At 52.3% G+C, this 19050-nt stretch overlaps 1 protein-coding gene across 2 annotated transcripts; it reads right to left on the bottom strand.

The window, feature by feature from the left end:
• Positions 1-1567: 1567 nt before the first annotated feature.
• Positions 1568-10331, bottom strand: PRRG3 (proline rich and Gla domain 3). 2 transcript variants are annotated; one of them, XM_059386228.1, is made up of 4 exons: positions 10217-10331; positions 6964-7002; positions 5917-6077; positions 1568-5601 (listed from the first exon to the last, which is right to left on the bottom strand). In XM_059386228.1, exons 2-4 carry the CDS (start codon positions 6968-6970, stop codon positions 5074-5076), a joined length of 696 nt encoding a protein of 231 aa, XP_059242211.1. In that variant the 5' UTR covers positions 6971-7002; positions 10217-10331; the 3' UTR covers positions 1568-5073. The 2 variants fall into 2 exon arrangements, with proteins under 2 accessions (XP_059242211.1, XP_059242210.1); XM_059386227.1 differs by lacking the exon at positions 10217-10331 and adding an exon at positions 9675-9874.
• Between the last annotated feature and the right edge of the window lie 8719 nt (positions 10332-19050).

The raw sequence follows: 19050 nt of genomic DNA on the forward strand, positions 1-19050 counted from the left end.
AAGTTGCGAACTTGATTTGTGACAGACTTCACTAACCACATCCCTGGGGGATGGGTCAGGAGATCATCTTACACACATGAGGACAATCTTTAGGACCAAGGACATCTCTACGTCCTGCTTCTAAACTGGTTTGGGCTGTTTCCTTATCTACAGTCAGACTTCTGGGAGAAAAAAGTTTGGCCCACAACCATCCATTCCCCTGTGAAAGTTTGGGAGTCGGCAAGAATCCAAGATTGATGAGGAGAGGACACAAGTGAATGCCATGTGCTTTTTATTATTATTAATTATCTTCTGGTACAGAAAGAGACAAAATTTAACAGCTAAACGCAACAATTATAAAAAGAGAGAGAGAATCAGAAGCAAGTTTGTTGGTTGCTCCCAGGCTCCAGCGAAATTCCGACATACTACTGAATGTACAGATTTCCCAGCTGACATGGGTCAACACATGGATACAAGCACAGTTTAAAGTGGTACAAAAATGAATCCATTTCACAGTAATCATGTCAATAAGCTCAGTTGCACATTATCAGGATTTCCGCTGTCACAAATTCACAATCACAGAGTGAAATAGCAGGTGTGTTCAGGCCTGGGAAAGTGGCATCCGGAAGGGGGGACAAATTGAGAGGCAAAAGCAGCTGTGGGATTTTTTCCAATCTTGAATATCTGTGTTAATGCTCAGGCTGGGGGGCGGGGGAAGGGCAGGCACTGTTCAACGGTCAGATGTCTCAGGACAGTGGAACAACTGTTGAGGCAATGAGCCCGAGGGGGTGTGCTATTTGGATGTCCTTGTCAGAAAAATTCTTGCCGGAGAGAGACTCACTGCCCACAGCCTGCGAAAGGAAAAGCTCCCTACGTTTAATATTTGGGGGCAAATGATGGGAGTGTCCAGTGTGATAGCAAAACATCTGCCTTACAGAATATTTAGCAAGATGCACAGTTTCGTTACTTTAAATTACAGGCTAGGAGAATGGCAAGCAGCAGCACCCACCTTTCTCACAATGGAGAGAGACCAAGAAACTATCTTACACAGAAAGAGCCTTGCACACGAGAATTGCTGAACCCCAAAGCTGAAGGCACGGTGAAGGGATCCCTGATATCGTGAGCCTTTTATTTGAAAAATGTGCTCATCTTAACTAGATCCCTCTTACACATAGAACTCTGAAAATTGACTAAAGCGAAGACGATTTCAAATTTTTCTACAGAGCAAGAATGGCAGATACCATGAATTATCTTAAGTCGTGATTTTCTATAAGTTCTGAATCAGTGGGCTTCAAATTAATAGGCTTTTACCGTAGTTGCAGGCAGTCTGATTACAGTACTTCGAAATTAGCTAATTATACTGATTAGTATGAGCAGAGTTCAGTGGGGAGGATGTGCTTGTTTCTGAAATGGAGCTTCATTACTTGTTAAGCTGAAAAGCTTTGCTGCCCAGCTCTCCATCTCGGCCTTGAACAGGAGAGCATATGCAAGACATACCACAGGGGCACACTCCTAGAAGCACAGAGCGTAGGTGAATAGGAGCCCCCCCCCCCCCCCCCCCCACACACACACACACTTTCCCCCATCCCAGACAAAAGAACAATCTAGAGGCAGTGTTGTTTTTTCCTTCTTCTCATGGGATACTGTTTGGTTGTCAAAAGATCAATCCTCAGCCAGAGAGGAACCATCTGGCTCCAACTCCTTAACAAAAAGACTTTCCTGTCCCAAATTCCTCATATTCAGGCCATCAGAAAGGCCACATCCAACCCACCGGGCAGATTCCTGTTTTCCTAAGCACCCTATGGAATTCACACTAATGGCAGTGGGATTCGCAAGCTGAAGAGGAGGCACCTGCGTGCCTCACCCTTTCTCTTGTGCTTTCGTCTTGAAAACCCCAGGCAATGGGGAGTGGCATGTAAGGACAGGTTTGCGATTCTTGTTTTTAAAAGTCGTAATAAAAAGTTTTTTTAAAGCCTTTTCTCTTTTTTCCTAATGAAAAATATCTGAATAACTAGCCCCACCATTACCAAAGTCAATAGTCACACATTTTTCCACCAAAAAATAAAAAGTAAAGTAAAAAGGCCCGGGAGTGCTCAGATCTCCTTCAGCTGTTGTTACCCACAGAACAGGAGCAGAGGCGGGGGACACCAGGCCAAAAGGGCGCGTGAGTGGGGGTCCCACAGAGCGGAGGCCCGCAGGGTGGAGCTGCCTAGTCTTCTCCCAAAACTTTTTGTGAAGTTGGGGCAGAAGGTGGTGACTTCGTGGGGCTTGGACGGTTAATCTCAGCTTTCCTCCCTCAGGGCCCTGTGAAAAGGCTGTCCAGCCCCAGGAGGTGACATTCCTCCCTTCAGACCAGAATCCTCCTGGTACAAATATAGCCACATACTGGCTACGGTTTCAGATAAGCATATGAGAAAAGGCAACGTGCACACGTGTGCAGGCACGCATGCACGCAAGCACGCACATGTACACACACACGCAAAGTCCAAAAACAACAAAAAGTGGCTACTACAGATTTAGCATTGTATCAAACCAACGACCATACAAAGACAGAGTTTGAAAAGATATATACAGAGCATTCATAAAAACCAAATGTGCACCGCGAGCAGTTATGACCGTTGTGTACTGTACAGTCTTAGTTTCAACAATATACTGCAAAAACGTCCCAGAGACACAGTGGCAAGCCCACCTGGGAGAATCCTGCAAAGCAATTTCACAGCACACAGGCTCCTAGGAGCTGCCTGTGCGCTCTCCCCGCACGTGCTGTCCTCCAGCAGGCCAGGCTCCTGCTTCCCACTGCTTCCCACCCCCACCCAGCTTGGCAGGGAAGGGCTCAGCAGATGCCAAAGGCAGCGGGCATTCCTTGGCATACTCCCTTCGGCTCTGGTCACCAGGGCCCATGCCTGGCTCTCTTCCCCCACGCTCGCAGGTCACACACAGGCACCCGCCTGAGGAAATGCTGGGAGGGCAGGGCTGGCCCCAGAGCTTCCGGCTGCCCCAGGTCCTCCAACATGGCCAAACAGGAGTGACTGCAGCCTCTGTCGTGGAAAAAGCAAGGCCTTTCTAGGCCAAAAATAACTTTGTGGGGAAGGGCGGGAGTGTCGTGTTAGAGGCCCAGAGAGAAAGGGGAAGGAAGGAAAAGTCGAACGTACCTGGGCAGCGCCTCTAGCATCAGGGAGCCCTTGGGGAACGAGGAGGGGCAGAAAGTGTCAACTGACAGGAGACTGGTTCCCCGAGTTGAGACTCACCATCAGAGTCACGTGAGGGCCTCCACTAAGACCGGTCTCCTATAAGCTACACATTTCTAGAAGAATCTTCCTAAGGACAAACTGCACTAGCTCCCTGGTGCTTCAAGAACTGCGCAGGCCTGGGAGTGAGGGGGAAGGATGGAAACCCCCAACTGCCAGGTCAGGTTGTCAAAGCTGGTGGCCTCGTTGGGATAAGAACACAAGTTTCCTAAACTTGAAACATGTCCCAAGCAAGTCCTCAGGATGGGAGAGGCCTCCAGGAGTCGATATGGGGCCTTGAGACAGGGCTGCAGTCCAACAATGAGGCCCGATGTCTGTCTTGGAGAGCTGTTTAGACAGAAAGAAGCTTGTCTTCTCGGTGGGTTTTAAACTGTTGTGGTTGCCGATAGACCCTGGCTGTGCACTCTTTTGGACCCCACAAAAATTTGCTACATTTTTAAAAGCACCACAGAGGAAAAGTAATTTGGCACTGAGGCCGGCAGGAGGGACATGTAGGGCTGAGGGGATGCGGTGTCGAGAGTCTTTTACATGGCCGTGGTCAGTTAAAGGACAGGTCACTTCTGCCCCACTGCTGTCCAAAGCCTCACTGAAATGCAAAGGTGGACAGCTTCTGGGCCACAGAAAGGGGTTACTAAAGATGGACCAGCACCTGGCAATAACACAGCAAACCCTAGATGGGCCTTTGACCGCACGTCACAGGCTTCCCCACCTCCCCTGCCAGGAAATCTTTAAAAAGGGTACATTTTAGGATCTTTTCTCCAGGTGGCCACCATCATTAAGGAGAAATCAGTCATCTGAAGTTCAAGTTCAACTCAACGCACCTGCTCATGAAAAGGGAAGTATCTTAAAAGTTCAAAGCCAGAAAGCACAGTGCTGACGAGGCCAAGTTTATGAGTTTAAGTCATTCTATTGGCCAACCAGTCTCAGTAGGAGAAAACTTCAGCTCTCGGCCACAGGGCGATGACTGCGCTCAGGCCAGTGGGTACCAGTTTTAGCACAGCCAGTACACATGTCTGGAAAGCCAAGGTCTTCAGAAGGCCAAGCACACTAGAACCAGAGTTAGCCTCCGGGATGGCCAAGTTCACACAGGCCTCTCACTCAGTCTGGCAGCTAGGCCCTTGTCCCTCATCCTTTACATATCCTGTCTTCCTCCCCGCTTGCTCTAAATATTCCTATTAGCCCGGTCAGGAGTGTGGGGATGGATGTTGGGGCAAGGAAGCATCACAAATCTGATTTCCCTCAGTCCCCTATGAATGGCCCAGGTTGTATTATTTTGTTTTATCGGGTTGGTCATTTATTTATTTGTTATGACTCTTTTTTGTTGTTTTTGTTCAGTCTTTGTCCCTGTCCTCAAAATGTAAGTAAGGACAGAAAGCACAGGGCAGTTGAGGAAAAGGGGTTGCTGAAGGGCTAGCTTCTCTCTCTCATCTCTGTGGCCTAGGCTTTCAGACAGAGACAGGTCTCCAGCCACCCGCGTGGCCCTGGGGCCTGAGCCTACAGACATTCTGGCCACAATCAGCTCAGTGGGGTAATACCTTTGGCATAAGAGAAGCCAGTTCCTGAAGGGACAGACAGGATGGTGGGAGCATGGGGGCTTCTGGAAGAGCTGGGCTCTCTAGCCTTTGGCTCTCCCCAGGGGCTTTGACGCATGCGTGTTCCCTACCCCCTCCCCCAACCTGTCTCTGACAACCGACTTCCTACAAATCCAGGGTTAGGAAATTATTTGGCAACAGGAGGCTAAGGCTGTTTTGTGTTGGCACAGTCTTCAAAAAGTTAAAAAAAAAAAAAAAAAAAAAATAGGAGACCCCTGAAGGAGGCTTTCAATCCGGACAGGACAGAAGTCCTACTACTTGTCCAAGCCAGGGTTGGTGGCCACTATCTCCTCATACTTTGGGGGTGGGTCACTATAAGAGACACTCGCCTCCTCACTGCTGCTCTCCTGGGGTGCAGTCACCTCCTCATAGGATGGGGGAGGAGTGGCACTGGACAGCCTGGAGAGAGAGAGCTCAGGGAGGTAGAGGGTGCTCTCAAGACGGACCATCGTTCTGCCCCCTCGACTGGGCCCTAGCACCACCTGCGGGTTGCTCCCTGTCTCACGGTGCCCAGAGGACTCCCCCTGGCCGTGCACAGTGCCGCGGTACACCATGACCCGGGGGAGGCTGTGCCCGGCGCGACTGGCTAGGTACCGGTTCTGAGCATACGAGGGGTGATGACGAGTGGCTTTCTGCAGCTGGCATCTCCAGATGATGAACAAGGCAATGACAATCAGCAATGCCACCCCTAGAAGGGGCACCACCACGTACATGGCATCTGAACTCTGTGCAGGGTCGCGGACTGAGTAGACCGCATTCGGGTACCCCTTCCAGAACTCCATCTACAAAAGAAGAAGGGCTGCTTACACTTGCATGCAAGACCTCGTGTCCCAGCTGAACCTCAGAGACCCTCCACCCTGCCCCACCCGACTGGCCTCTCGGAGCCATCCCAGAGCCTATGGGGAAATGCTCCCAAGTGAAGACGCCCCCAGAATCATGCAGCTGGGACTCTAAGGACATGTTGCCTGTCCTCCTGCGGCCTGAGACTGGGCTGCCTTTCCTTTGTTGCTTCTGACTGGCCTGAGATACCAGGGCCTGCTCCTGTCATTCCCTAGGCTCGCCCTGCTCCCAGAAGCCGGCCCCGGGGCAGCACATGCCGTTTTCTCTTTGTCCTCGAACACCTCCTTGACTTCTTCGTAGCTGCAGACCTCCTCCATGCACTCGCGCTCGATGGTGCCCTGGCGCAGCTCCTCCAGGAATTCATTGGCACGAGGGAACCGTTTCAGGACCGAATGGGCATTCTTGGCCTCCAGAAACACTGAGGAGAGAGCTGCACTGAAGCCTGCAACGGGCAGGTGCCCAGGCGCTCCTTCAAAGCAGACTCAGCCCAGAAACAGGAGCACAATGAGGAAGGGAAGCAAGACAAAGCCGGCCGGCAGGACACCACCCCAGATACCGCCGAGGCCTTCGTAAAAGGGACAAAAGGGCTCACTTTCTCTGATGACACAACATACCTGCTTAGAATACCACAGACCTGACGAGACTCGGGCCTCCGGTGTTTCGGAGGCAAATAGGATCTGACTGAGAGGGAAGGGCATGTTGCTGCAACCAAATCACCCCATTCGACTCGACCGGGTGAGGGCCCAGGCAGGAATGAGAAGGAATGAGAGGAACTAATAACCTAATAATCTCCTGAGTGGCCTCCTGTGTCGTCATCACTAGCCCGGCCCCAGGCAATCTAGTACTAGACAGAGCCGTCAGGTGCATTCAAATCCGAGAGTGCCTCTGGGAAGCGGGTAGCAGGATCTACGCGAAGAATCGAAGCTTCTGTAGACTGGACACAGATGCTTCCTGCCAAAATGTCCCAGAGTGCCCGCCATATAGACTTATTCCAAAGGGAGAACCCAGCTGCTGTCGGGCCGCCTGGCATGGCACCAGCTGTATGTCTCTGCAAACCTGAGCTAGTTTTCCTGCCAACAAGCCCCTCGTAGGGCCCAGGCAGGCAGGGCTCCACCAAAAAGCAGGCGCCCTTTCCCACAGCCTGTCATATTAGTTCCTCTCGTTGTGCATAGTGCCTGGGCAGGCATACATCCCCTGGGACAACCTGGGGACAGGCAAGCTGGAAAGGACTTGAAAAGCGAGCGTGACCTTTTCTGTGAGCTGGTGGGCCTGGGCCCTCACCCCTTGGCCTGGGGCCAACTCACCTGCCATTGCTGCTCCCTCAGGTCCAGCGTCTCACTTGCCTGGCAAAGGGAAAGAAGCAGAGTCACAAGGAAATCACAGCCCAAAGCCTACAGGGCACCTGCGGGGCCCTGGGATGTGACTCCCACCCCCACTGGTCAAAGGTCAACGAGGCACATCACCGCCTGTGCCACTCACAGCTTCCCATCGTTGCTCGAGCTCTCTTCCCAGAGCTCCCTAAGGCCCAGCAGAGCCCAAAGCTAACCTGCCAGCTCTTTGCCCCATGAACAGATTCAGAGACTGTAGAAGACCTAAGGGTTGACTTTATTCTTTGGGGGGTGGGGGGGAAACCCTCCTACAGGCCAAGGTTTCTCATTCCTCACTTCCCTTAAAAACTCTTTGCGCTGTTGAGTCGGAAAGGAACTCAGAGAGACATAGAATTACGTGAGATCAAGCACATCAGCCGTGACAAAGACAGGAGCCAATTTTTGGAACTCATCTTTCTCACAATGGCAAGTCCCAGATACCTCTAATGACAAGCATGTTCCCTGAAAACGGGCAGCACACGTTGGAGAAGCAGGCCCTGGCAAAGTTTAACGCGACAACGGCAGGTGACCCGCCGTGTCTGTCCGCACCCAACAGGGTACCGAGGAGCTCCGGAAACTGAGATGCTAACTCAAAGCAAGTGTTGCCTCTAATGTGAGCGACGGTCCAAAAGCCTTGCTCCTGCTCAGGAATCATCCTGCCACTACGGAAGCTGTGACCACAGCACAGTGCTCTCCTCACCACACGCAGCCACTCACACACGTGTTCCAGTCACCTTGCTGCTCTCCTCCACAAGAAAAAGCTCTGGTTTTGTGACTAACTGGATGCAAACACGTGAATGGCATTATGCCGCCCTTTTTGCCTAGGCTGCCAGGAAGTTCAGTGTTGACACTGACCATCAAGCACGGATGCTTTTCCTCGCAGCGTGGTACACGCTTTTCTATTTCTGCGTTCAGAGCCTCATGTATGCTTTAAATATACCTTCTGATCCTTCCGGCAAACAGGTAGGCTACAAATCATACATAAAGTTAAAGCTAAAGGAAAAACAGCCGATCTCAGGTCCGTCTACGGAAACACTGTGTCAAGGGGGATTTTCTCTTTTGAACCCCACAATGATCCCACCCAAAACTATCTGAGTGAGTCTGTCAACAGAGGGGTCTACCATTGTAAGAAAAGTGGGCCCTCTATGTTTTAAGAGTGAAGACGGACTATTTAATCCCCAAATTCTTCATTACTGATCTCTGGGGTTGTGGAGGGGAGGGGCTACGCCAGTCACGGGGTGTTTCAGGGTTTGAAAAGAATGAGTAAAAGCTGTACTAATAAATGAAGATAGGAAAACGCACACTTCATTGCCTATCACAGAGAGCTGCCGTGTTGTTTTTGTTCGTTTTTATGCAGAGAAATTACATAGCAGCTTACATACAGCCCCCTCTTGCCCCCAACACACCCGACTTTGGCGCATACACATCCACACAGATCAGAGCCGTGAATGCGTGCTCTCCTGACACCTGCCAAAGTTACTAGCTCATTTTTAAGCCTCAGACAAGCCAGGAACTACCCCCGAACAGCTCACAGGGCCTACTCCATTAATAATTCTGTAGCTGCTGCTGCTGCTATGAAGCCGCCTCCCCCACCTTCCCCAAAATTTAGCGCCTGCTTCTTTCCCTATAAATACACCATCAATAGGGCGTTGCTATGGCAACAGTGAGGAAGCGTGAGGGCTCCAGGACAGAGAATGCTGCTGCAGTCACGCATGTACGTGTCCCTCCTACCCCTGGTGGATACTGTAAGGCTGACTGTAGGCCAAGTACTTTTTAACCCACTCCCCCCAGGAACACAGCTGAATCCTGAAGTCCTGGAAAGGAAGGAAGGCAGGGACTGGCCACCACAAAGACCTTCCTTAACCCCAGTCTAGGCTGAAGCTTCCAAATCACAGCCCTCTGAAACATTGCTCCCAAAGCCCCTCGCATGGGCACGGGAGGCCATCAGAGCACCGGATGTCCCAAGACGTGGCCTCCAAACCACTCCTGCAAATCCTAGCCCTTTCCATTCCCCTCACTCAGAACTGGTCGCCAGGAATGGCTTCTGTGGTCGCCAAAGCTCATGACTCATCAACGTGCCCAGTGACATGGAACTCCCAAATTATACTCCAGCTCGAACTCTGGGCCCTCCTTGTCCCCTTCCGCTCATGCCAGCCCTTAAAGTGCCCCTCCTTGCCCACCGTCGCCCGCCAGCTGTGCCCTGCCCAGGAACTCCAGCTTCTGGCCCAGCCACACTCTGCTCCTGGGTCTGCTCAAGACCCCCAACGCAGTGGTCCGGCCTCGCCCAGCCCCAATAGTGCCCCACGCCCAGCTCAGTGGCCCTGGACACCGAACCATGCCCTCGGGGCTGGGGCGCCCAACCCAAACGGCCTCACCGTTCTCTGGGCCCAGGAGGCGGCAGCCCTGTTTGCGCACGCAGCCCGCCACCTCGCTGCGGCGCCTCTTCCAGCAGGGCCCCTGTCCCCGCCCACCTGCTCCCCTTCTGCCAAGCCCCCCGCCCAGCCCAGCCGTCTCCTCCCTCCTTCGCTCCCGGCCCGCCGCCCTCCCGCCGCCCCGGGGGCCCCCGTAGCCGGCCCGCCCAAGGCCAGGGCCGAGGTGGCCTGGAGCTCCCGCCCCTCGCAGCCGGGCGCCCGGGCCCTGCCCGTTACCTCTGCACCCCCCTGCCCCTGCTCTCCTCTGGGGACTCCGCCGCTGCCTGCCCCCCACTCCCCGCTGTGCCCGGTGTGGCCTCGCGCCCCGCGCCTTGCGCGCCACCCTCGAGCGCCACGACCACCGTGCCCTGACCGCCAGGCCGCGATCGTCGCGCTGCACCGCGCGCCGGGCCGCGGGGCAGAGGGCAGGAGAGGGCTGGGGGCGAGAAGAGCGGGCCGAGGGGGAGGGAGGGCAGGCCGGCAAGCTGGGCCGGAGGGGCGGCGGCGCGCACCGAGCACCGCGCGCCCGCGCCCCACTCCGCCGGCACCGCCCCTGCCCCCGCCCGTGCTGCCAGGGGGCGGGGCCTGGCCGGCGGGCCAGGGGCGCGCCAAGGACCCCCGGCTAAAGGCGCGGGCACCGTCGTGCCTCCGGGCACCAGCCCTCGGAAGCCTAGGCGCCAAGGCGGGCTGGGGCGGCCGCGCCCAAGGCCCAGGCGCCAGCGGCCCCGCGCAGAGCGCACCCGCTCCCCCACCCCCGACTGGCCCCGACCCAGGCTCACCTGTCATTGTGGCCAGCCCGCCCCCGAGTGCCAGCCGAGAAAAGAAGGGGCTCGGGCCAGCAGCTTGAGCCCACCTAGCCGGGCTCCAGCGGGCCGGCAGAAGGGCTGGGTTGAGGCTGCGTTCCGCCAATGACTGGGTGACCTTGGCTTCTTCACTTACCTCCCCCCAACCCTGCCCCAGGACGGCAGGCTTCTCTCCTGTCCAATCTGGCAAATGGGGAGAATCTTGCCTCCTTCACGGGGCTGCAGCGAAACAACGGAGGAAACGGGCTTGGGAAACTCTTGAAGCTCAGAAAGGGGAGAGGAAGGGGAGCGCGGGGGTGGGGGGGGGGGGGGGGGGGGGGGGGGCGGGGGGGGCCCCGCTGGGGGAAGGGCGGCATGACAGAACCAGACGCTGGTCGATGACACTAGTCCAAGCAGAACCACGCGACGAGGTGGTGCTAAGGGAAGGCAGGGCCGTTCTGGGGGAGCTCAGGGTCTTGGTCTGCCAAATGTTCCGAAGAGGAGTCGAGTGCATCCTACTGGGTTTTCGGGGTTCTTTTCGTTCCCTGAACCTCTTTTTGTTCCCTGAAGCCCACCTTGCAACTGAAGTGGGTGCCTTTCCCACCCCTTTTCCCATGTTGCTGTTTGGAGCAGGATGGTCCTGAGAAGGTAAAACTACCAGAACTACCCCCACCCCCATTCCGGGCAAAGTAATACCTGCCGCCAGAGTCGTGGAAAATGAGGGGGAAGGCCTCCATGGCTTTGGGCCTCTTCCAGTCCAGTTCCCAGAGCTGAGCAGCCCCTCTGCCCATTCTTCCCCCTCCCCCTCCCTCTCCCCCTCCCCCGGGGCTTTGCCCTCCAGCCCTGCCGCCTGTTCTGAGTCTTCTCTGAGGCTTTCACAGAAAGAAGTCAAGATCCCGGGAGATAAGAATGGGGGTCCTTTGGGGCCCAAAGGGCTGTGTATGCTTTAGAGCCCCTCTCAGTTCAGTTCAGGGGGAGAGAGGGTGGGCCCTGGCTGGTAGTTTGGGTCTCTTCAGAAACTTACTTCCTGGGTCTCCTAGTCCACCACCAAGTTCCCATCCGGATCTTAACCGTGTCCACAAGCAACTTCACACAACTTGCAGTGTGTGAGGCCTGGGTCTGTGGCTTTCCCACTCCTGGCAGCACCCCCACGTCAGCTTCTAGTTCCCTCCCTGCCCCGAATGCCTTTCCTCCCACTATCAGCCTCTGTGCGCTCACATTCATTCTTCCCACATAGCTCAGATGACATCTGTCCCCAGGTCTTGCAGGATTCGCCGCCCCAGCCCACGCTGACTGCTCCGTTCTCAGCACTCTGTCTGCAGATGCCGAGGGGGGGGGGGAAGGGTGAAGAGCAGCCCCTCTGCCTGCTTCAGCGCCTGACAAGACCACACAGCAGTTGGGATCCTGAGCAAGTGACTTAACCTCTCCGCATCTCATCTCGATTTCCTCATCTGTCCAAGGAGAATGATGAGCATAATAGTGTCCCTTGCATCCAACAGAGTCTCATCTATGGCACCCCACCTCATGCTCACAGAGCTGAGGTAAGGAGCTGGAGTAAAGGTCTGTCTTCAACTTACCACCAGGATGTTGTCCCCAATACACCAGAAGCTCTAGGCACTGTTTCCTCCCCATGGGGATTCCAAGTCTAGGCTTCCTCCAGGCCTTAGCTTCCTCAGAAGTTTTTCTAATTCCCCTCAGGAGGGTTCCCACACTTCCAGCGGCCAGCTTCGGGAGACTGAAGGCCTCCCTTTCCCCAACAACTGCTTTGAGATCTTGATCTGAACAGCCCCTGGTCTGTGCCAGGATGGGAAAGGCTTGGCCACTGGCTTATTCACCTTGGCTAGGAACCTGGCAGGTTGGTGCTCTCAAGGACTTTAGTTTCCAACAAATTACACCCCCCCCCCACTAATGGTGCAGTCCAGACCCTCATTATCTAAACCCTAGAGTGATGCTCTGTTCTCCCTGAGAGACTTCACTCTCCTCCATCTCCATCACACGCAATGTGCACCCTTCTCTTCCTTGCTACCAAGAGGTGTTTGCTATCTCAACAAACACACCTGGCCCACATCAAAATCACGTATGTAGGACACTAAGGATTGTGGGAGGACCCACCTCCAAAAGAGTGTACAGTACAGTTGTTAATGACAAGAAAAGATGGCAAAAGGCAGACCATATTTTAATAAAAATTCCCCATGCACTGCAAGAGAAAAGACCTTTTTTTACCCAACCTTGTCCTAACTTCTAACCTATCTCCGTTCCTGAGCCCTACCCCATCAGGCAGGACCAGCTTTATGAGTGTGTTCTCTACACTTGGTTTAAGGCTCTGCTATCTCCATCTTGAAATTATTAATTCTCAATACTTTTTGAACAAGAGACCTGTATTTTCATTTTGCACCAAGACCCACAAAGTATGCAGGCAATCTCACGTATTCTCAACGTTCTTAATCCTATTCCAGCGTCTCGACCACCCCACTGCTCTTTTGATTTCCTCCCCTCCCCTCTGCAAGCCTTGGCCAATCCTTCCTTTCCTCACCTCTCAACTGCACTGATTCCATCATCTTCTGCCACATGGCCTCTCCCCAACTGCATCCTTATGTCTCATCCATTGGCTGAGACAAGTACTCTCTTCCAGAGTCATGCATTCTTGGCACCTCATTCCCAACGCAACCCTCATCCATCCCAGAATTGAACCCTTCTATGAACTCTACTGCCCCCCCCCCCCCCCTTATATCCCCACCAAGCCTCACCTCTCCCTGAGCCTAAACACTGATCCTTACCCCAGGGAGACTCAGTGCATCTTTGCAGATGGAATAACCAATCAAGCAAGTACAGGGGCTGCATTGTGCCTCCCCAATTCACATGCTGAAGTCCTAACCCCCTTACTTCAGAATGTGACTGTATTTGGAGACAGGGTCTTTACAAAGGCCATTAAGTTAAAATGGGGTTATTAAGGTGGGCCCCTCTCCAATCTGTCTGATGCCCATATGAGAAGAGGAGACACACAGGAAAAGGCACGTGAAGCATGTGAAGACACAGGTAGAAGGTAGCCATCTACAAGCCAAGGAGAGGGGCCTCTGGATGAACCAATTCTGATGACACTTTGATCCCAGACTTCTGGCCTCCAGAATTGTGTGAAAATAAATTGCTGTTGCTTAAGCCAGTCTGTGGTACTTTGTCAGGGCAGGCTGAGAAACTAAGATATCAAGAATTTACTCAGTGCTATTATGTGCCAGGGAGTATTCTAGGACTTGGGATTACGGGAGCCAATAAAATAAACAAAAGCACCTACCATCATCAAGTTTAGACCAAAAAAAAAAAAAAAAGAAGAAGAAGAAGAAGAAGAAGAAGAAGAAGAAGAAGAAGAAGAAGTAGAAGTCAAAGATACAAGATGTTGGGTAATGACTAGTGTTACGGAGAAGAATGAAACAGAGAAGGATCCTTGAGGTGCAGAGTATTACTGTTTCATTCAGGAGGCTGGTGTGCTGCAGTGGAGGGACTGAGAGAGGAGGACAGTGGGGATGAGGTCAGGAAGGCCGCAACGGAAGGCGGTGAGAGATCGTGCAGGGCCTTGCATCCCACTGCAAGGACTTTGGCTGTAAAAGTGATGTGGAGACACATTGAGGGGTACCATGATCTGATGTCTATTCTTATACAAGTGATCAGTGGAGTGCCTTCCCGAGAACAGATTAAAGAGAGAAAGGAGTGGAAGCAGGGAGACTATTTTGGGGACTCTTCAAATAACCCAGGTGAGAGATAATGGTGGTTTACACCAGGTGGTGCAGTGAAGCATTGAGACGCAAGCAGATTCTGGGTAGGTTTTGAGGACAGATTGGTATCGGGCTACGGCACAAAGACAGAAGTCAAGGACAGCTCTCAGGGTTTTAGCCAGAGGAATGGGAAGGATGGGGGTACATTCACAGAATTGAGGAAGACAGTGATGGGTCAGTCGGATCGAGGAGAGTGGAGTTCAGGGAAAGTATCAGGAACTGGAGATAGAACTGGAGAATGAGTAGCAATATTAAAAGTCATGAGATTGGATGAGGTCAACTACGGAGTGAGTATAGAAAAAGCAAAGCAACCCATGAACTGAGCCCTGGGTAGCCCAACATTTAGAGGTAGGACAGATGAAAAGGAACCAGCAAATGAGACTGGGAAAGAATGAGCAACAAGGTGTAGGGAAACAGTGAAGAAAGTGGATCAAGAAGAAGCAATTGGCCAATTCTTCAAATCCTCCCAACTGAACTAGTAAAAGGACAAAGAATTGACCGCTGGGTTTAACAATGGGGAGGTCACTGGTGGCCTTCCAGAGCAATTTCCATGGAGATGTTGGTGGGGGGTGCTACATGTGGATCAGAGTCAGGAAAGCGAAATTGGAAATAGTGAGTGCTGACCAAGGACTCTTTCGAAATGTTCAGCTGTAAAGGAGAGCGGAGACATAGGAGAATGGTGGTTATAGGAATCTGAGGGAACAAGAAAGAAGTATTCTTTTAAGGTGGGAGCAATTACAGCAGGTAACATGTTTGTGTGCCAGTTAAGAATGAAAAAAGTGATGATGCAGGGAGGTGGGAGAGGTGGTGTTAGAGTTTGGAGCAGGTTCCTTCTCGTGGATTTTATTTTCTCAGCAAAACAGGAGGTCAGGCCATAGCTGGGAGTGAGGGTGGGAGAGGAGTATTGGTTGTTTAAGGAGAAAAGGCTTAGAACAGTGTTCAGGGGGAGGGGCACGTGGGTGGCTCAGTGGGCTAAAGCCTCTGCCTTCGGCTCAGGTCATGATCTCAAGGTCCTGGGATCGAGCCCCGCATCACGGTCCCTGCTCAGCGGGGAGCCTGCTTCCTCCTCTGTCTCTCTGCCTGCTTCTCTGCCTACTTGTGATCTCTGTCTGTCAAATAAATAAATAAAAACCTTAAAAATAAAAAAAGAACAGTGTTCTGGGAGATGGGAAGGCTGTGTGCTCTATGGAAATGTAGCATGATTGCTAGGCTACATCAAGGGCCCACTTGAGGTTTAATGGCCATTAATTTAAAGTGAAATTACTCAGCATGTCTTGCTGGTTTTCACCAGACACGTTCAATCTCAGGGGTGCAGACCCAGAGTACGTAGAAAGTTGGATTTTATCAGCGCTGAATTTTCCTACATGAGTACAAAGAAATGACAGAGAGACACAGGAGTTTTGCATGGTTCTAGGGAAAAATGAGGACAATTGGTCATGGATTAATGGGTAAGGAGAGAAGTAGGGACAGAGTCGGTGTTTGGTGAAGCACAGTGAGAAAAACAGCAGAATGGTTTGTTGAGGGGTCCCGGTGGCAGTCAGAGGATTCCTGGAGTTCTTGTAGTTCTAAAAAGAAGCTGGGGGCGCCTGGGTGGCTCAGTGGGTTGGGCCACTGCCTTCGGCTCAGGTCATGATCTCAGGGTCCTGGGATCGAGCCCCGCGTCGGGCTCTCTGCTCGGCAGGGAGCCTGCTTCCCTTCCTCTCTCTCTGCCTGCCTCTCTCTCTCTTGTGATCTCTCTCTGTCAAATAAATAAATAAAATCTTTAAAAAAAATAAATAAAAAGAAGCTGGCTTTCAAATTTGGGGATATAATGGAGATTGTGGAGATGTGGTGGTGAGAGATAATTGCAAGGTCTTAGGATATGACCACAGGAGTAAGGGGGAGGGAAAGAGTATCAGGGAAGAGCAGGTCAAGAGACTGAGAGAACAGAGGTTTGAACCATTTCTGTGGATATTGACATCACCAAGAATGTACATATTTAACCACCTCATATACTAGACTGCTTGAAGCCTTATCTCCTTCCCAATTCCTTATTCCATTATTTGGCTTGTGTATCAACCTGAGGGGCACCCCATTCCTGAGATTCACCAGTTCCCAGAACCTCCCTCCTCTCTCAACTTGACTTGCTCTGAAGGTCACCCCACCACTGAGCTTACACCCTAGCAAGTGCCACACCCCATGTCTCAACCCACCATAAGTTCCCTGAATCTTGCCCCTGAACATTTAATTTGGCACCTACTATATGCCAGGTGCTATGCCTGGTGCTGGTGATAGAAAGGTAAATCCAACAGAGCAATGTCTACTCTGCTTCTATTCTGGTCAGTGAAAAGAGACAATAAACTAGCAAACATGGAGGATACCTAAGAAAGCAGTTGGCAGAAATACAATGGAGGACACCAAAGCTGGGAAGGGGGATAGGGGACATCAGGTCATCCTGACTCTAACCCGTTCCTGGAGCCTCCCAGTGTGTGGGCTGCTCACTCCAGGCCAGCTCATGGTGACAATTTGTAGCTTCATTTATGCCCCCAGAGTCTCCCCACTTCAACCCTAGCACTGACCCTGACCTCACCTTCTCCTTGGGCTTGACCCCAATGACATTCCTGCTTTTCATCTGTTCCTCAGCCATTAACTGAGCTTCATCATCAAGCTTCCTCTATCTGCTCCCTCAGCTTCATGTTGCTCAGAGGCTTACTTCCTCCACAAAGCTTCCCCAGCCCTGCCCATCTCTCCTACACAAAAACTCTATGTGTCTGTCCCTCAGCCCCACCCTCTCTTGGACCCAGACCCCTTCTGGTTCTCGGTCTATTCCTGAGCATCAATACTTCCTCCCTTACTCCTATTTCAGCTCCTACTCTGGCTCTGACTATGTGAGAGCAGCTTCTTCCTTCCTGGCTGGATTGGACTGCCTCTCAGCAGTCAACTTACACGCTTGAAATCCCCCTTCATGTGACCCAGCATGTTCTTTGGGGAGACAGGGCCTGAGGCTTCAGAGGCCTGGCAGTTTGAGGACAGCTGAGGAAGTGCCCAAGATTGGAGGCTAGACTTTCCCTAAAGAGGAAGAGAACATTCCTTCAGCATCCCTGGCCCGCCTGCCCTGGCAGTAGAATTCTCTCCCTTTCCCTGGGCAGTCATTGCCCCATTGGCCACCTGTCCTGATAGGATGGTGGAGGAACCTCTACACCAGTATTTCTCAAAGAATTTGCTGTATAGGACTGGGGAACCAAAGACAGGTGTGGGTGGCCATCATCTAGCTCATCTCAACCACACATCCCTACTGTCCCAACATAGGCACACACACACACACACACACACACACACACACACACACACACACCCTCCTCCTCAGTCCTGCATTTTGTTTTCCCTACTGCCACCTCCTGGACACAGTGGACACTGTAGCCACCACCAGGACCTCCCCCCCCCCCCCCAACAGGGCCATTCCTTTCCTGTGCCAGTCTTGTCTGGATCCCATTATCACAAGAGTTCCATCAACCATGCTGGAGGGCTCCCAACTGCAGTCCAAATGCATCCCTTCTCCCTGGCTCTTCTGTTTGGGGGGTGGGGAGCCAGAATCATGCTGGTGCTCAAAAGGGAACTGAGCTTCCCAGAGCCATTGACTGACTGGAAGGCTCACCGAGCAGCAGAGGTACCAGCCACCAGCCTCGGTCTTTGAGGGCAGACACTTAAGGGAGAGGATGATAATGGAAGGTAGGAGGGGCCCAGTGACAAGTGTGGTGGTCAGAAGGCACAGAGTTCTAGCTACAGGCCTCATTGTTATTCCAGGAACATCACGAACTCATCCCCACCTCGGGATATTTGCACTTGTTCATTGAGCACTTACTATGCACAGGTATGTTCTAGAGGCTGGTGGGCACAGCATCCAAGTCAACTGAAGGCCTTGTCTGAAGGCCTTGTCTGCAGGGACATTAACAAATAAGCACAATGTAGATGTTTCATCAAATCTGAGATGGCATCAGTTGCATGACCTAAAAAGTAAGCCATTTTCTGCCCAAGCATCAACCTCTGTGCCATCAGGAGTGTTGGCGAAGAGACATTTCTTTAAAGAATGTATTTTTTAAGCCTGCAGGGCCTAAACCAGGCTTTGGAATTCCCAGAGGCTTGCTCACTCCAGACTCCTGCTTAGGGCACGTAGCTGATCACATTTGATCTACCACCTTGGTACCACTCTCTGCCCTGCACCCATAGCCATTGGTTCCTAGAAGTTAAAGAATTAACTCCCTATTGTCTTGGGGATTTCTTCTCAAACACTGACACTCACCCTGTGAGTTTTGATGTTGGCACTTTTGATTGGTGCTTGCCTGGCAGCGTTGTAAATGAGAGTCATCTTGATTTCCGAGGCTGAAGTGGGAACAAAATAGAAAAAAAAGATGTTCCTCTTAGCATGTCAGAATGTGATAAGGCTTATGGAGAAAAATGAATCAGAAAAAGGGGGTGGGAAAGGCTAGGAGTGAGGGATTGCTATTTTCAGCTAGCTGGTTAAGGAAGAGCTCACTGAAAAGTAACATTGGAGCAGTATTTAAAGCAAGTAATAGAGATAGCTGTACAGGTAGGAGAGTATTCTGGAAATCAGGAATAGTAGATGCAAAGGTCCTGAGGCAGGAGTGTGTTTGGAAAGTCTGAGAAACGGGGAGTGCCAGGGAAAGGCTCTGCCAGGATACTCTGGTGACCTTGCACATCTCCACACAGGCCAGGCATGCAAGGCTCGACTGTAGCCTGCCTCAAGTCTCGGTAGGATCCCCTGATGGGATGCCCAGTGTTCCTCCCAGGAAAGATGGGCCATCTTGTGAGGAGCCATCCCAAGACCCTTCCTCATCTGCCTTTCTATCTGGTGGGAGGCCACCAGGAGGCAGTTTCTCATCTACTTGTCTGGTTCCGGTGAGTGCTAGGACTTTCCCCTGTGGCCCTCTCCATCTTTTGGGGACAGTGCCAACTATACCAGTGCCTCACTGAAGTATGGAATTGGCTCGTCAGTGCCAGAGCACCTGCCTTATGTGTTGCCTGTCACCAGAGCCTTGTGGATCATGAGGCGGGGAGCTCCGTGCA

This window comes from Mustela nigripes, chromosome X, assembly GCF_022355385.1.
Source record: "Mustela nigripes isolate SB6536 chromosome X, MUSNIG.SB6536, whole genome shotgun sequence".
In the NCBI taxonomy this organism is placed as follows: Eukaryota; Metazoa; Chordata; class Mammalia; order Carnivora; family Mustelidae; genus Mustela; species Mustela nigripes.

What these genes read in the sequence shown, in the direction of transcription:
- PRRG3 (XM_059386228.1), bottom strand. An exon ending in TCGAGGACAAAGAGAAAACG is followed by an intron (nt 5,602 to 5,916) that starts GCATGTGCTGCC and finishes CTTCTTTTGTAG; the next exon opens with ATGGAGTTCTGGAAGGGGTA.